Here is a 12505-nt window from a genome sequence, read left to right as displayed (position 1 = left end):
GTGACAACATAAATAAGAATAAGCATCCCAGAACACAGCTTCACAGCATACCTCAGTAACCAGACAGAAGAGCTAGTATGACATCCTTTTAAAAAAAAATACCAATACACATCTGGATCCCTAGTAAATCTTGGCATAATTCTTGACACTGACAAATGAAGCACATACAATTTCAGGAAGTACATGTGCACACATCAACATGTGAACGCATGTGCCTGTAAGCAGGTGGAGGAATAAAGGGGGGAATTGGTGTAGCAGAAGGAGCAGCAGTGTAGAATACTGTTAAGTAACAAGAAAAAAAAACAACGCTAAGACACAGTCATTATAGCCTTATGTCCACACCCAGTTTTCTTCCTGTGACATAGTAATTTTATTACCTGAAAGCATTAAACTGCCCTTACAACATCTCTCTATGGAAGAGCTGGGTAATACTCTCATCCCTGTCCTAAGGAAAGACGAATGCACAAAGACATTAACATCCAGATCTGCAAAGATATTTAGGCGCTTTAACAGCCTGTGGTCTTCTGTGATGTTCCAAACAAACTCCCCAGCCACTGTCTCATCTCAGTCTCTTAGAAAAATCCAGGCTAGGCTGCCAGTTTCTTCCTAGAAAGAGTGCATTTTTAATATAGCGTCACAAATACTCAATGCTTACAAAATTAAAAACAAAGTTAAATTGAAAAAAACCAACCAAACCAAAACACTTTTCATGATGACTCAGAGCACGTTTGTGCCACAGGCTTCTCAGAGTCATTACTGAGAGGGAATTAAAGAAACAACTGGTGTCTGTGTGATACAGAAAAAGAATCCTTGGTTTGCCTTGCCTACCTGCAGCTGTTGCCATGGCAATTATAGCAGAGAAGATAATAGCATTCCAGTGTCATTCTACCTCATAGCTCAGGATGAACTTCAACTGAAATGTCCCTTGACAATTATACAAATAGAAATACTACATTATCCTCTGTAATGGTAAACCAGTTGAATAAGAAGCATTATTCTGTAAAAATATAATCTGACTAAAAGACTTACATGAGGAGAGGCAGGCTATTTTGCCCAATAAAAACCCAGTAAAGTTGAATCTAGTTGCATAACAGGTGCTAAAACATCTGCTCAGTCTTTTCTGTGGCGCAGTTCAGCCTTGGTTTCCTCTCCCTGCCATACCTGCACGTGACATGGAGGATGCATCTCACTGTCAATTAGATTGCAGCTCCTCAAAAAACACAACTGTTTTCTAGTCACACTTAAACCTAGTTAGGTTAAACAAGTTTATTACCCCCATCTTGATAACACAAACAGTAGCCACCTATGATATTCGTGGAATGTTTTACTTGTCAGCTCAGTTACTGTTTTCTAAGCGTTTCAGGTTTAGAAAGCAGATACATTAGAAAATCCCATTCCACCTTGCCACTTTTCTTGTTTCAAGTACTACTGCAAAGAACGAATGAGAAATGATGATCAGGGATGTTAAGCTATAAATGCACTACGCTGTACGTTGCCCTCTTCCATTCCCAAAAACGATTTTGAAAAGGCTTCCTGCTATCAGTATTGATACTCTGGTGCTTTAGAAAAGGCATAAAGGCAGAACAATATTAAATCATTTAAAAAAAAATAATCAAAACACATGCTATCAAAAGACAAAAGCAACTATGCAATTCTCGTCTCAGAAGACAGGCATTTTTGATGCTAAAAATGTCAAGGTTAAGAGTTCTTGATCTATTTTAAGTCACTGAAATACTTCTACAATTTAGATGCTCCAAAAGCAATGTTTTCTACTATCAGAGCGCATCTGATGAGTGCAGATGAGCAATATTTTGTAGTCAATAGCAACCAGCATGTATTATGTACTCTGGCTTCCTTTAAGTGAGCTGTTTTACATACACAATGTCCTATTTTCATTTGTTTATTCTCAAAAGAAAAAGGAAATAATGTTTTTCTTTTGTAAATCAGTTAATCGATGGGGTAGGGGGAAGGGACAAACAAAGCCCATGCAATTCTCCATGTTTATTGCCCCTCAGCAATAAATAATTGATGGGGGAAGGGAAAGCGTCTGGGGGTTTTTTTTGGCCTCAAATTATACTGAAACATCTTAAGAGTATGTTACAAAACCAGAATGAACACAAGAAGAGTCACTACTAGCACACAAGAGCTAGTTAGATTTGCAGAAGTGACAAACCCTGACAGCCACGCTCGATGTTCAGCAGAATTAACTTCCAAGGGGAGCTTTCAAACTTTGCCTTTTTTAAATGACAAGCTGAAATGTATGAAGGCAGCACACCATACAGACTCCCCTCCCCACCCCCCCCCACCCCCAAAAAAAAAGGCAATTAGGAGAATAACAAAGCAATGGTGCTTGAGGAAACAGGAATTCAGAAGCTACCCATGCTATTAGACAAACTCTGTCACATCTTCCATACCAGAAAGAACTGGTGCCCACAGCGAAGCAGATATGCGAGAATGGAAGCATCTCAGGTTTCAAGAAAACATTGTGACACACTGACTTCCACAAGAGATAACAAAAATGCATTACATATCAGGTATAGACACAAACACTTCAGAAATGCAAGTTACCAATTGCTGACCTGTGAATACAGGCATAGCCCCTATTGGGAACATCTTTTGTACAGTCAGAACGGTTTGCAGACAAAGAGTCAGTATATAAACGTATTTGCATGATATTTAAAAACAGCTTAATATTTTGTCAAATTATATTCCTGGAATTAAAAACAAACAAAAAAAACCCCACAAACTGACTTACAAAAAGTGACAGCTAGGAAGAAAACGGTGTTCATTTTAGCAGGCACCCTAAGAAACATCTAGACAGTACCAGTTTGATACCAGTCAGCAAGGGTGCAGAGAAAGCTGAATGACTACAAGCAAGAACTGGAATGCAAGGGTATCCTCATATGTATTAACTGAACTTAGATTAAAAACAGTAAGTCATTCAAAACACTTGATAAATAGACTGTTGTTTTAGACACAAATAATTCCAGACTACCAACATTTACCAAGTCTCCAACTTTCAGGTCAAAGCAGTTATCAACCTTTGCTGTATCAAAGCTAGGTAAATGGAGAAAAAAAAACCCTAAAACTCAAAATTTATTTATTTAAACTAAGACTATATACACAAGTAAAATAATACTTAGGAAATCTAATTAGAAAACAGTTTTAGAATTATACTGCCAATAGAAATGACAAAAATGTCTAAAGAGATAACCAAAAGCCGCAGGCTGCCATGAAATTTAACAGAGAACTTGCTAAAAACTCCTAACATAACTTCCTGCTAAGGCCAATCACCTTCTCAAACTATCATCAAAGTTGACCCACTTCTATAAAAGTGAAAATAAAGCATCCATTTGTAAACTCATTTATTTCAACCTCCCAAAAAAGATTTTTTCAGAAACATCTGAAGAACTAATAGGCCAGAAGTTTCCCAGAGGCCAGAGCTGTAATAAATCACCGTTCCTTCTGGAAGCGAATCTTATCTGCTGCTGCACACATTTAGAGATATTTACACTAGCAACAAATACTTAACATCCAGATTTGTAATCCTGAAGTAATAGAAGAACATAAAAGAGAAGGGGCAATAAAGTGACAAGATCTCTAAATATAATACAGGCAAAACTGTTCATTAATACAGACCTCTGACCCACTAGTATTTGTTGTACAACCCAAAGCTATCAACCTGGGCAGGAGCATTTACTGATGAGGGCCAGCTGTCTTACAAATACAGAACAGACTGTCACCATAGGCTGCAAGATGTTTAGCAACCATTTAGTGTCCAAACAAACATATGCTAAAGAGTGACATTTTTCCATATTGCCCAGATATACTCAAATCCATGATATTCAGGAATATCCAAATCCATATTCAGCCATAAACAGCCATCGTGAAAAGACACATGCACCTGTTTTATTAAGGAAAGTAAATTTTCATTTAATGAAAGATGTAATCAAGACTTGTTTTAAGAATATTAGCCATCTCTTGACTATAAAGAGGAAGAACTTCAGAAGTCTGGCAAGAAATAAGCTACCAGAGAAAAATAATGCAACCGCAGCTATATGGGCAAAACACATTGCTTAATGATATCCACACAGTGTCCCAAATAATGTCACTACAAAACAGATGCTAATCTTGTATGGACACAGTTTTAATTATCATTGTATGTTTGTTTTTTCCCTAAATAGCGTACTGCTTAACATTACGCTAACAAGTTCCTCTCATTACTGAGCACACAGCAGGCTCTGCATGACACTTACAGGACAGTACACACCAATTCTGTATTCTCAGGCTGTGCAGCTGCCCTCCCGCGGGTAGCACACATCCTCTGGGGAACGCATAAACAATCCAAGGAGAAGACAGAGAAAAGCATGTTGTCTGATGCAAAAACAACATCCAGAAAAAGAGGTTATATTTTCACAGAGTATGTGTCAAACAGTATAGCCCTCCCAAGGCAATTTTCATGCTACCCCACATAGCTATTATTTCCATTCTCTGAGAAAGTAAATTAAACAATACAGTTGTCAAAATTGACCTTATTTATCTTATTGTAGAAGGCTTATTTAGATTCTGTGGTTACACATAATGGAAAAGTTGTATATAAAGATGTTTCTATTTCATTACTTAAAGATACCTCTTACTATAGCTCATGCTATAGTTTTAGGCAGTTAAATATAAAGAATAATCTCATTAGATGCAGTTAAAAAAAGTTACGTTGCTATATTTCAGCTTGAAGGATCACAAAGCATTTAGAATACTACACAGAACTTCATGTCAGCTGCTCTGCAGTGAAACAAACCCCTTTTATATAGAAAGTTATTCTTTACCAACAGTCCTAAAAATTGTGTATGGCTGCAGTAATGGTAAGGGGAAATAAAAGCTGAAGTGAAAAAAAAAAAAAAAAAAAAGAGACATTTGCAGGGTGTGTATAAAGAGGCAGAACAACAGACAGTCAAATTAGAAATTTAGTAAGAAAAATATCACCACCTCTGTCCTTCTAAGAGGCTACACCATCTCTTGGTGAAGAGATACGAACTACAATGTAAGTAGCATGCTGAACATGCATCTTATTCAATGCACATCAATGAACTGTTCCAACGCCTGGAAGATATAAAGACAACACTCAATGCAGGTAAAACAGCAGACAAATATTTGAAAATGCTGACCAGGAAACTGACTTCAATATGAACTGACAGCACCCAGTCATCATTACACTTCCATAGGACCTTGGAGATACGTGCTATTTTGCATTTCTTCAGGACAATGACTTCAACAACTGTAAGGTAAATGGGGAAAGGACAAGAACTTATGCTTTTTATAGTACAGGGAAAGGAAAACTACGCAGAACTCTTAGAAACCATTGGAAGTCTCCATTCATACAACACATACCAACCATTTTTTATCCCAAGATCATACCATACCACTGGCAGCTCCCAGCTACCTAAAGAGTATCTCCAGCCTGCATCGGCCAGGGTTCTGAGGATAATCCAGGGACCAGTCTACTCTGGGAAGGTCCTGCAGCTGAACAAGTCCAGGACACAACTTGCAGAACAAAAACTCATAGTTCTAGGACCCTGAACATTGAATAGTTTCAGTATAAATTTTAACTGAACCCAAGCTTGAGCTAACTTTGATATAAGCACAAGATGGACTTATCCTCTCTGACTCTCCTGCAGAAGTGTCATTGCCTTGTCTCCCTTATTGAAAAGCAGCTTGGGAAGAGGGAAGCACTGGTGAGGCATAGTTGGTGTGCAAACAACTACAGAGTGATACTGCTGATGTGTGTGTGCTGCTCATATACAGCAGTCAGTTTCGGGCCCAGCATTCAAACCATTAATGTTCATTTTCACTGCTGTAGCTGTATAAAAATATCTGAACCATGCAGATAAAAAAACAAAACAACAAAAACCAAAAAACACACAACACACACAAGCATCAGCTTGTCAGATCTTAATGGCCTTACTCAAATGATAAGCACAAATTTACTTACAGCAGCTTTTTTCAAAATGATCTTCCCTTGGAAGAAAGGATTCAAAAATGATCTTCCCTTGGAAGAAAGGATTCAAAAATGATCTTCCCTTGGAAGAAAGGATTCAAAATTAAGAAACCAAAAGAATGCAAAAGAACAAGAAGTAACAGGTGAAAATATACAAGGCAGCCTGGAACAGCTAGGCAATTATCTAGACATAGCCTATTGGCATACATACAATACAGAAAGTAGTGTGATCTAGGAAATAGGAACAATTCCTCACATGGGATATAATAATGTTTCATTTAGCTATTAGCCCGCTGAATTACTCTCATCAGCAGTGCAGGAGGGTGATGACAGCCCACAACTTAAAAGCTCAAGTGCCTTATTTTCAGCATACTGTCTTCTCATGTACATCGTCATCTTGTAAAATAACCTTCGTAGTTACTCTCGAGACTGTTTCTTTCATATTTGACGGTTAAACCTACTTTGAAAGAGAAGTTAGCAATCATGTTATGCAGAAGAGATATGGAGACCACAGTATGCTCTGTGCGCAATGAATGTGCTATTTTGTACAGACTCCACATGCAAGCACAAAGAATATCTTAAACTGAATCCAACAGTTAGATCAGCGCTGACAGATCACTACACCCAAACTGATCCTGCCTGCTTCCAAACAGAGCTCAGCACAGTTTGCCTGAGCTTTCCATATCCACAAAGACTTCTGCTTCTCTTATACCTCATTATATTCTGAGCATTCTCCTCCTTTCCTCAGGGCCACTTTCTAAGGATCCATATACCCACAGCTGCTTTCAGTACTCACCTCTCCAGTCTCTCCTCAACCCACAGAATACTCTAATGTGAGCAAACAAAAAAATCCAGTCATTTTTTACCTCTGCCGTTTTTCTTTGCCTGTACTTAAAGAAGAAAGTTCACCCTGTATTACCTGGCGATAGCTCTTGACACACACAAAACTAAGTGTATTTACTTTTGCTTGGTCAGAGCACAAAAGTTTCCTCACTTACAGTATTTCCTCACTCACAGTACTTCCTGCATGGGAAGAAAAGGTATATCAATTTGGAAATTCCAACTATCCTTCCCCACCTTTTTAAGATTCCTTCTACACTCAAAAGCAGAAATTTGCAGTTTCCTGGTATTGGTGGTCCCCAACCCTTATATTGTGCAACCCTGCACTTACTGACATACCACCTATTTACTAAAGCCATTATCCTGAACACTTGTTAGGGATTCAACGAAACCAGATTTGCATTGACACACCTCACCCTACACTTGGCTCCACTCTAACGCACTACTGATTTGCTTTTTCAGGCGGTACGTGTGGGAGGAAACATGCTGACCAACAAGCAACATCAACTCTCTTTTCCCAAAGTACACCAAGTTTAGCGTGCTTGAATCTTACCATGCACACCTACAAAAAACTTGGGACTATTCCAACCATTCGTCAGTGTATTTAAATTGTGGCAATTCCACAAAGCGCAGCTTGACTGACACAATATAAGAAGGAGAAAGAAGAGGAAAAAATAAAAAAAACCCTAGAGGTTTTATCCGCCCTGATAACTACGTATCTCAGCACACTGTAAATTACAGTGTTTTGAACTTAGGTCAACCCGTTCTGGTTTCGCGAAGGACAGCCCCGCAGCTGCCTACACGAGGAGGGGGCTGCAGGGAACCCATTAACAACCGCTCCGTTTACACGGAAAATCACGAGCCCCCCAGCCCTCCCCGGGCCGCTGTGCCAGTCACGGGACCGCCAAACTCCTGACCGAGTCCTTTCTGCAAGCCCGGGGGCCACAAGGCGCTGCGGAGCCTCACACGACTCCCCCTCGTTCGCAGCCCCCGAGCTTCCCCTCCGCCTCACAGGGCGGCGGGGGGCTCTCCCACCCTCCGGGGGACGAGCTGCACTTGGAGGGGTAGCCCCGGAGAGACGGCTCTGGGGTCAGGGGGCCCCGCCGGGACGGGCCCGGCCAGCGGTACTCACGTATCGGCTCACGAGGGTCCGGAGGAGGCTGCAATCCATGGCGGGCGGGCGGCCGCCACTGCCCGGGCCCTCAGGACCGCGCCGCCGGGTGCTCGCCGGTGCCGCCGGGCTCCCTGGCTCGCCTCACTTTCCACATGCAGGGAGCCGCGCTCGCCCCGCCGGACGGCTGTCACCCCGCCCCGGCGCTCGCCGCTGTCCCTCCGGCTATGCCATGTGCCCGCCGCCGCCGCTGCGGCGCGGCGCCCCGCGGCCCCTCATGCCCCCCCACCCGGCGGCGTCGCCGCCGCCGCCACAACACTTTCACGGAGGGGAGCCGGAGAAGGAAGCCGGCCGGTTCCGTGAAGGGCTCGCCCAGCTCCCGCCCCCCGCGCGGGACCGCACAGGGATTTATCCCAGCGGGCGGGAAGGAAGGAAGAGCGGGGGGGGGGGGGGGGGGGGGTCGCCCTCGTGGCCGCTCCCCCTCACGCGCGCGCGGACCCGCCCGGTACCGGCCCGGCTCGCGCCGCTCCCGCTTTGATCTCGCCGGGCGGCCCCGGCAGCCCACGTCACGCGCGGGGCGGGCGGGCATGCGCGCGCCGATACCACCTCCCTCTCCCTCCACTTCCCCTCCCCCCGTCTTTTTTGCACATGGGGCGCCGCGCGAGGCTGCCTGCAGCTGTTAACGGCTCCCCGGTTGGGTACCGTCCGCGCTGGTGGCTGGCTGAGGGGTGAGCGGAGGGAAGGGGGAGGATAAAACCTGATGAGAGGAGAAAAGCGTTTAAAAACTTCCTTTCCCCCGCTCCTCCCTGCTGCTGCCTGCCCATGTTGACCCCCTGTCCCCGTCCCGCCCGGCCCCGTTGCCTGCCGCGGGATGGGAGAAGGGAGGCGGGCGCCCCACGCCAGGGAAAAAGGGGGAAGGTGAGGAGGCAAAGAGCAACAGGGAGCGGCCGCCGTGCCCTTCCGGGGAGCTCCGGGGTGGAGGTGTTGGCGCCCCGCCGGCGCCTAGCCCGCCGCCGGTCCCGGGCACCGTCGGGGCGAGAGGCGGCCTCCCGCGGATGACCCGGGTGAGGGGGCGCTCGGTCTGCTCGGGCGGCCCGGCGTTAGGCGTTCCTCGTGTTAGACCGCAAATACCTTTAAATAAACTGTTACCGGCAGGTCAAAATTGTATTAAAGGTAAAATCTCCTTCGCACGGCCCTGCCCGTTTTATTTTTTAAGTTACCTGAAAGAAGACCTTTAAAGGCCTTTGTTTTCCTCAGCTGTTGTGTTTTCCTGCCATTCATACCGAAGGACTCGCTCAAGTTTGCAAGGATCTTGTAGGTAGCCTCTGATAATTTGTGTATGACTCTGTATGACTTAATAGAAAACCAAGACTTTAAGCTAAATACGTTCTCCACAGTTAATCGGAACTTAGTAATGTCATAAAATTCAATATTTTACTAAAAGAGTTAAGTTTAACAAAAGCAAACAAAATCTAAAGCGTTTTACACTTATGAAAATCCATTCCCTCATTTAGCAGCACTCACATAAGCTGTTCTTTATCACCTAGCTCATGGCCAAGACTATGTAATTTTTGCTCCTTTGTTTTTTGTGTTGACACAGTTCAGTTGTTCTCTGGACAACATAAAATCTTCTAACCTAAAGAGTATCTGAATTTCTAATACAACTAACATACATGGAAAAAACAGATTACGCTATTTGAGATCGTCACATAAATGCTAAGGGAAAGGACATGTGACTGACTCTTTACAGGTCACCTTTAATTTAGATGCATTATATATGTTCAGCATTTTTTATTACTGGTTAGATTGCAAAATGTATAATTTAATGTGCAGTAAGTGCAGTGTGGTCAAGCTAATGTTGCTGTTCAAACCCTAAAGTGATGTTGGTCTAAAACCCAGTTTTCTTCATCTCAGTTACTACTTATAATTTATATTCATTTTGCAGCACCTTCCATTTTCATGCTCCTATTTACAGACGTAACACTTCTGTAACATAGGGGTTTGTAGTTACATTTTGCTTTCAAGAAACTATCACTGAAACTGAAAGGGAAAAATGAATTAAAAGAGCTAGGAAACAACACGATTTTTTTCTCAGAATTTGCATTTCTGCATGAGTTAATAGAAAACTACTCTCTTATCTGTTTATTTACATGAACAATTAAATACTAAAATTACATTCTGTGTGCATATCATTACTCTTTAGGGAATTTGTTTATTATAAAAGCCATAAAGGAACCTCATTCATGAACATAAAGTGATAATATTATATCAAAATACACAGATTGTGAAGCTGAAACAAGAAATTTTTTCAGTTGCTTTTTAGTATAGTTCTCTGTCTAGCCATTCCATTTTCAAAGAATTTATGGAATATTCATACTTTGTAATATTTTTATGAGTTATTCCACTTTTAGTCAAACTTTGCCGTTTAATCAATCCAATGTCTTCAATGACATTGCTTCTTACCCAGACTTTGAATGAAAGCAAATTTTCAAATTATGCAGGAAACTGCTTTTCAAAGTTTTCTTTCTTTTAATGCTTTCAGTAGTTTCTTTCACCCAAATACTGCAGTATGTTTTCCACATAATTAAGTGTCATTTCTTCACAGAAGCAGGTAATGACTCCTGGAGGTTAAAACCTGCAGTGTCTGTACACTGTTTCCACTAGAGAAACTGCGCGAGGTGCCCACACTGCTCAGTGCAACGCACAGAGCATTCCTGAAGGGAAGGACATTCACTTGATGAGTCGGTGACAGTCAACAGCAGCTCAGCACTGAGTGTGATCATCACAGGGATATTTCTGAGCTCCTTGAAGCTCCGGTAACAAAGATGGGGCTGCAAGAACTGTTTTCTTCGGATCCAGAGCCTGGAGCCTGCTGGTAGGTGTAGGTCCCACCTGGATGCAAAGGTTGGCTGTGTTCCCTGAGGTGACAAGGAGACCACGGCTTCCGCTCTCACTGACTTTTTTAGTCAAGGGCAGGAGGAAGGGACACACAAGCTCAGATTCGCATTTGCCATTTCCAGGCTGCTGCTCAAGCTAAGCTGAGCAACATCTTTCTGCCCTTCCCGTTGAGCCTGTGGCACTGTGCTGCCGAGAAAAGGAGCACAGCTGGATCCTGGGCACATATCGAGGTAAAATCCCAGTTGTCCTTTATGCCTGTATTTCCACAAAAAGGAAATCTAAATGTGCAGCCCAGGAAAGAGCACTGGTAAGCCCCTGAAAGTTAGCACAGCACATCCTTTGCTGACAGAGCGGTGTTTGTGCAGTGAGAACTGAGTGGCAGATATATATGGCTTTTTGGAGTGACAGGTTCCTCCAGGGTTAGTATGCAACTGAGCAGGGTGTTTCGGTCATACATTTAGACTTAGGTACCTCAAATCTGCCTAAATCAGGCTTAAGGTGCCTGAGTCCTTCATTGGATCTAGCCTGAAGTGACTTGCCAAAGGTCACATTGTGACTTAAGAGTCAAGCCAAAAGAGGAGCCTTGATCATATCGGCGTGGATCTGTTCTGCCTATTATGCAATGTTTCACTTTTAAGCAATTTATTAAACTAATCGTCTTCATCTTTGAATATGCCATCGCATTTATTTAACTCCTCATTTCTTGTTTTAAAAGTAAATTCCTAAAATTACCTGTATGCTGTCTCTACCTTGCATGACCTCGTTGTCTTTTCTAAATTTCTTGCATCTTTTCTGACTGCAGATTAAACCCCCTGTTCTCTTGCTCTCCGTTTCTCCTTCCTATTGTTACGGAATGATTCCTTCTGATCCATTACTGGCCTCTCAGCCTACCCCTACCTGCCCAGCTGAATTACCAAATGCTCTAGATCTTGCTACTTACCACAGAGTCTCATGTCCCTTCTGATTTACTTACTGTATCAATACAGCTCTGCTTGAAACATCCTGCTCGTTGTTTAAAATAGCATTAGACATCGAGGTGAATACGTTAGTGTGGAAGAGATTTACTCTTCTTGTGTACAGGTGTATTTTCTGCTACTTTGCAATGCTTATTGAGTTAACCTGTTTCATAATTGCAGTGAAAATGTTGAGAGACTGGTCCAAGGGCAGCAGCTCACGGAGGCAGTGATGCTCTGTGGTTTAGTCCACCTCAGCTTTGGAAGGTGGGAAGGCAGGATTTAAAGCTGGGCCCCAATAAAGTTATCATAGGCACAACGCAATAGAGTATACATTTATAATTCAGTTGACATCAGAGGCACTAGAGTTCTAGATTTTAAGATGTTTAACATCTATTTAGATTCCTGCTTCCTATTGCATTAGTGACTATGTACCTCTAGTAGTTCTGGTCAAAGTGACTAAATACTTCTTGAAAAAACTGTAAGTGGTTAGAGTTGACTCGAGCACATGTGAGAACAATGTGAGGAGAGGGAAACGACAGAGATAGATTGAAAAGCCATTAGTTGTGTGCAGGTCATCTGCTTGAGAAACTGCTCTATGCTTTGAGTGAAATCGCTTATCCTGCAGCGTTCCTGGCTTTTCCCCTACAAATATATCACTTCTTAATTGTGTCTCTCCCTCTGTTATATTTCTGAAAAGCTAATAAAAAG

At 42.7% G+C, this 12505-nt stretch overlaps 1 protein-coding gene across 5 annotated transcripts in view; it reads right to left on the bottom strand.

The window, feature by feature from the left end:
* Nucleotides 1–8349, bottom strand: part of ATP11A (ATPase phospholipid transporting 11A) — a 123814-nt gene extending 115465 nt beyond the window's left edge. For all 5 annotated transcript variants that reach the window (XM_063337900.1, XM_063337908.1, XM_063337926.1 and 2 more), the window contains exon 1: nucleotides 7965–8349. In XM_063337900.1, coding sequence (XP_063193970.1) covers nucleotides 7965–8003 — 39 coding nt within the window. In that variant the 5' untranslated portion in view covers nucleotides 8004–8349. The remainder of the gene's footprint in view (nucleotides 1–7964) is intronic.
* Between the last annotated feature and the right edge of the window lie 4156 nt (nucleotides 8350–12505).

The sequence above is a fragment of the Chroicocephalus ridibundus genome, chromosome 1 (genome assembly GCF_963924245.1).
Source record: "Chroicocephalus ridibundus chromosome 1, bChrRid1.1, whole genome shotgun sequence".
Lineage (NCBI taxonomy): Eukaryota > Metazoa > Chordata > Aves > Charadriiformes > Laridae > Chroicocephalus > Chroicocephalus ridibundus.
Note: the sequence above shows the minus strand (reverse complement) of the source record. Positions and strands in the feature narration are given on the sequence as shown.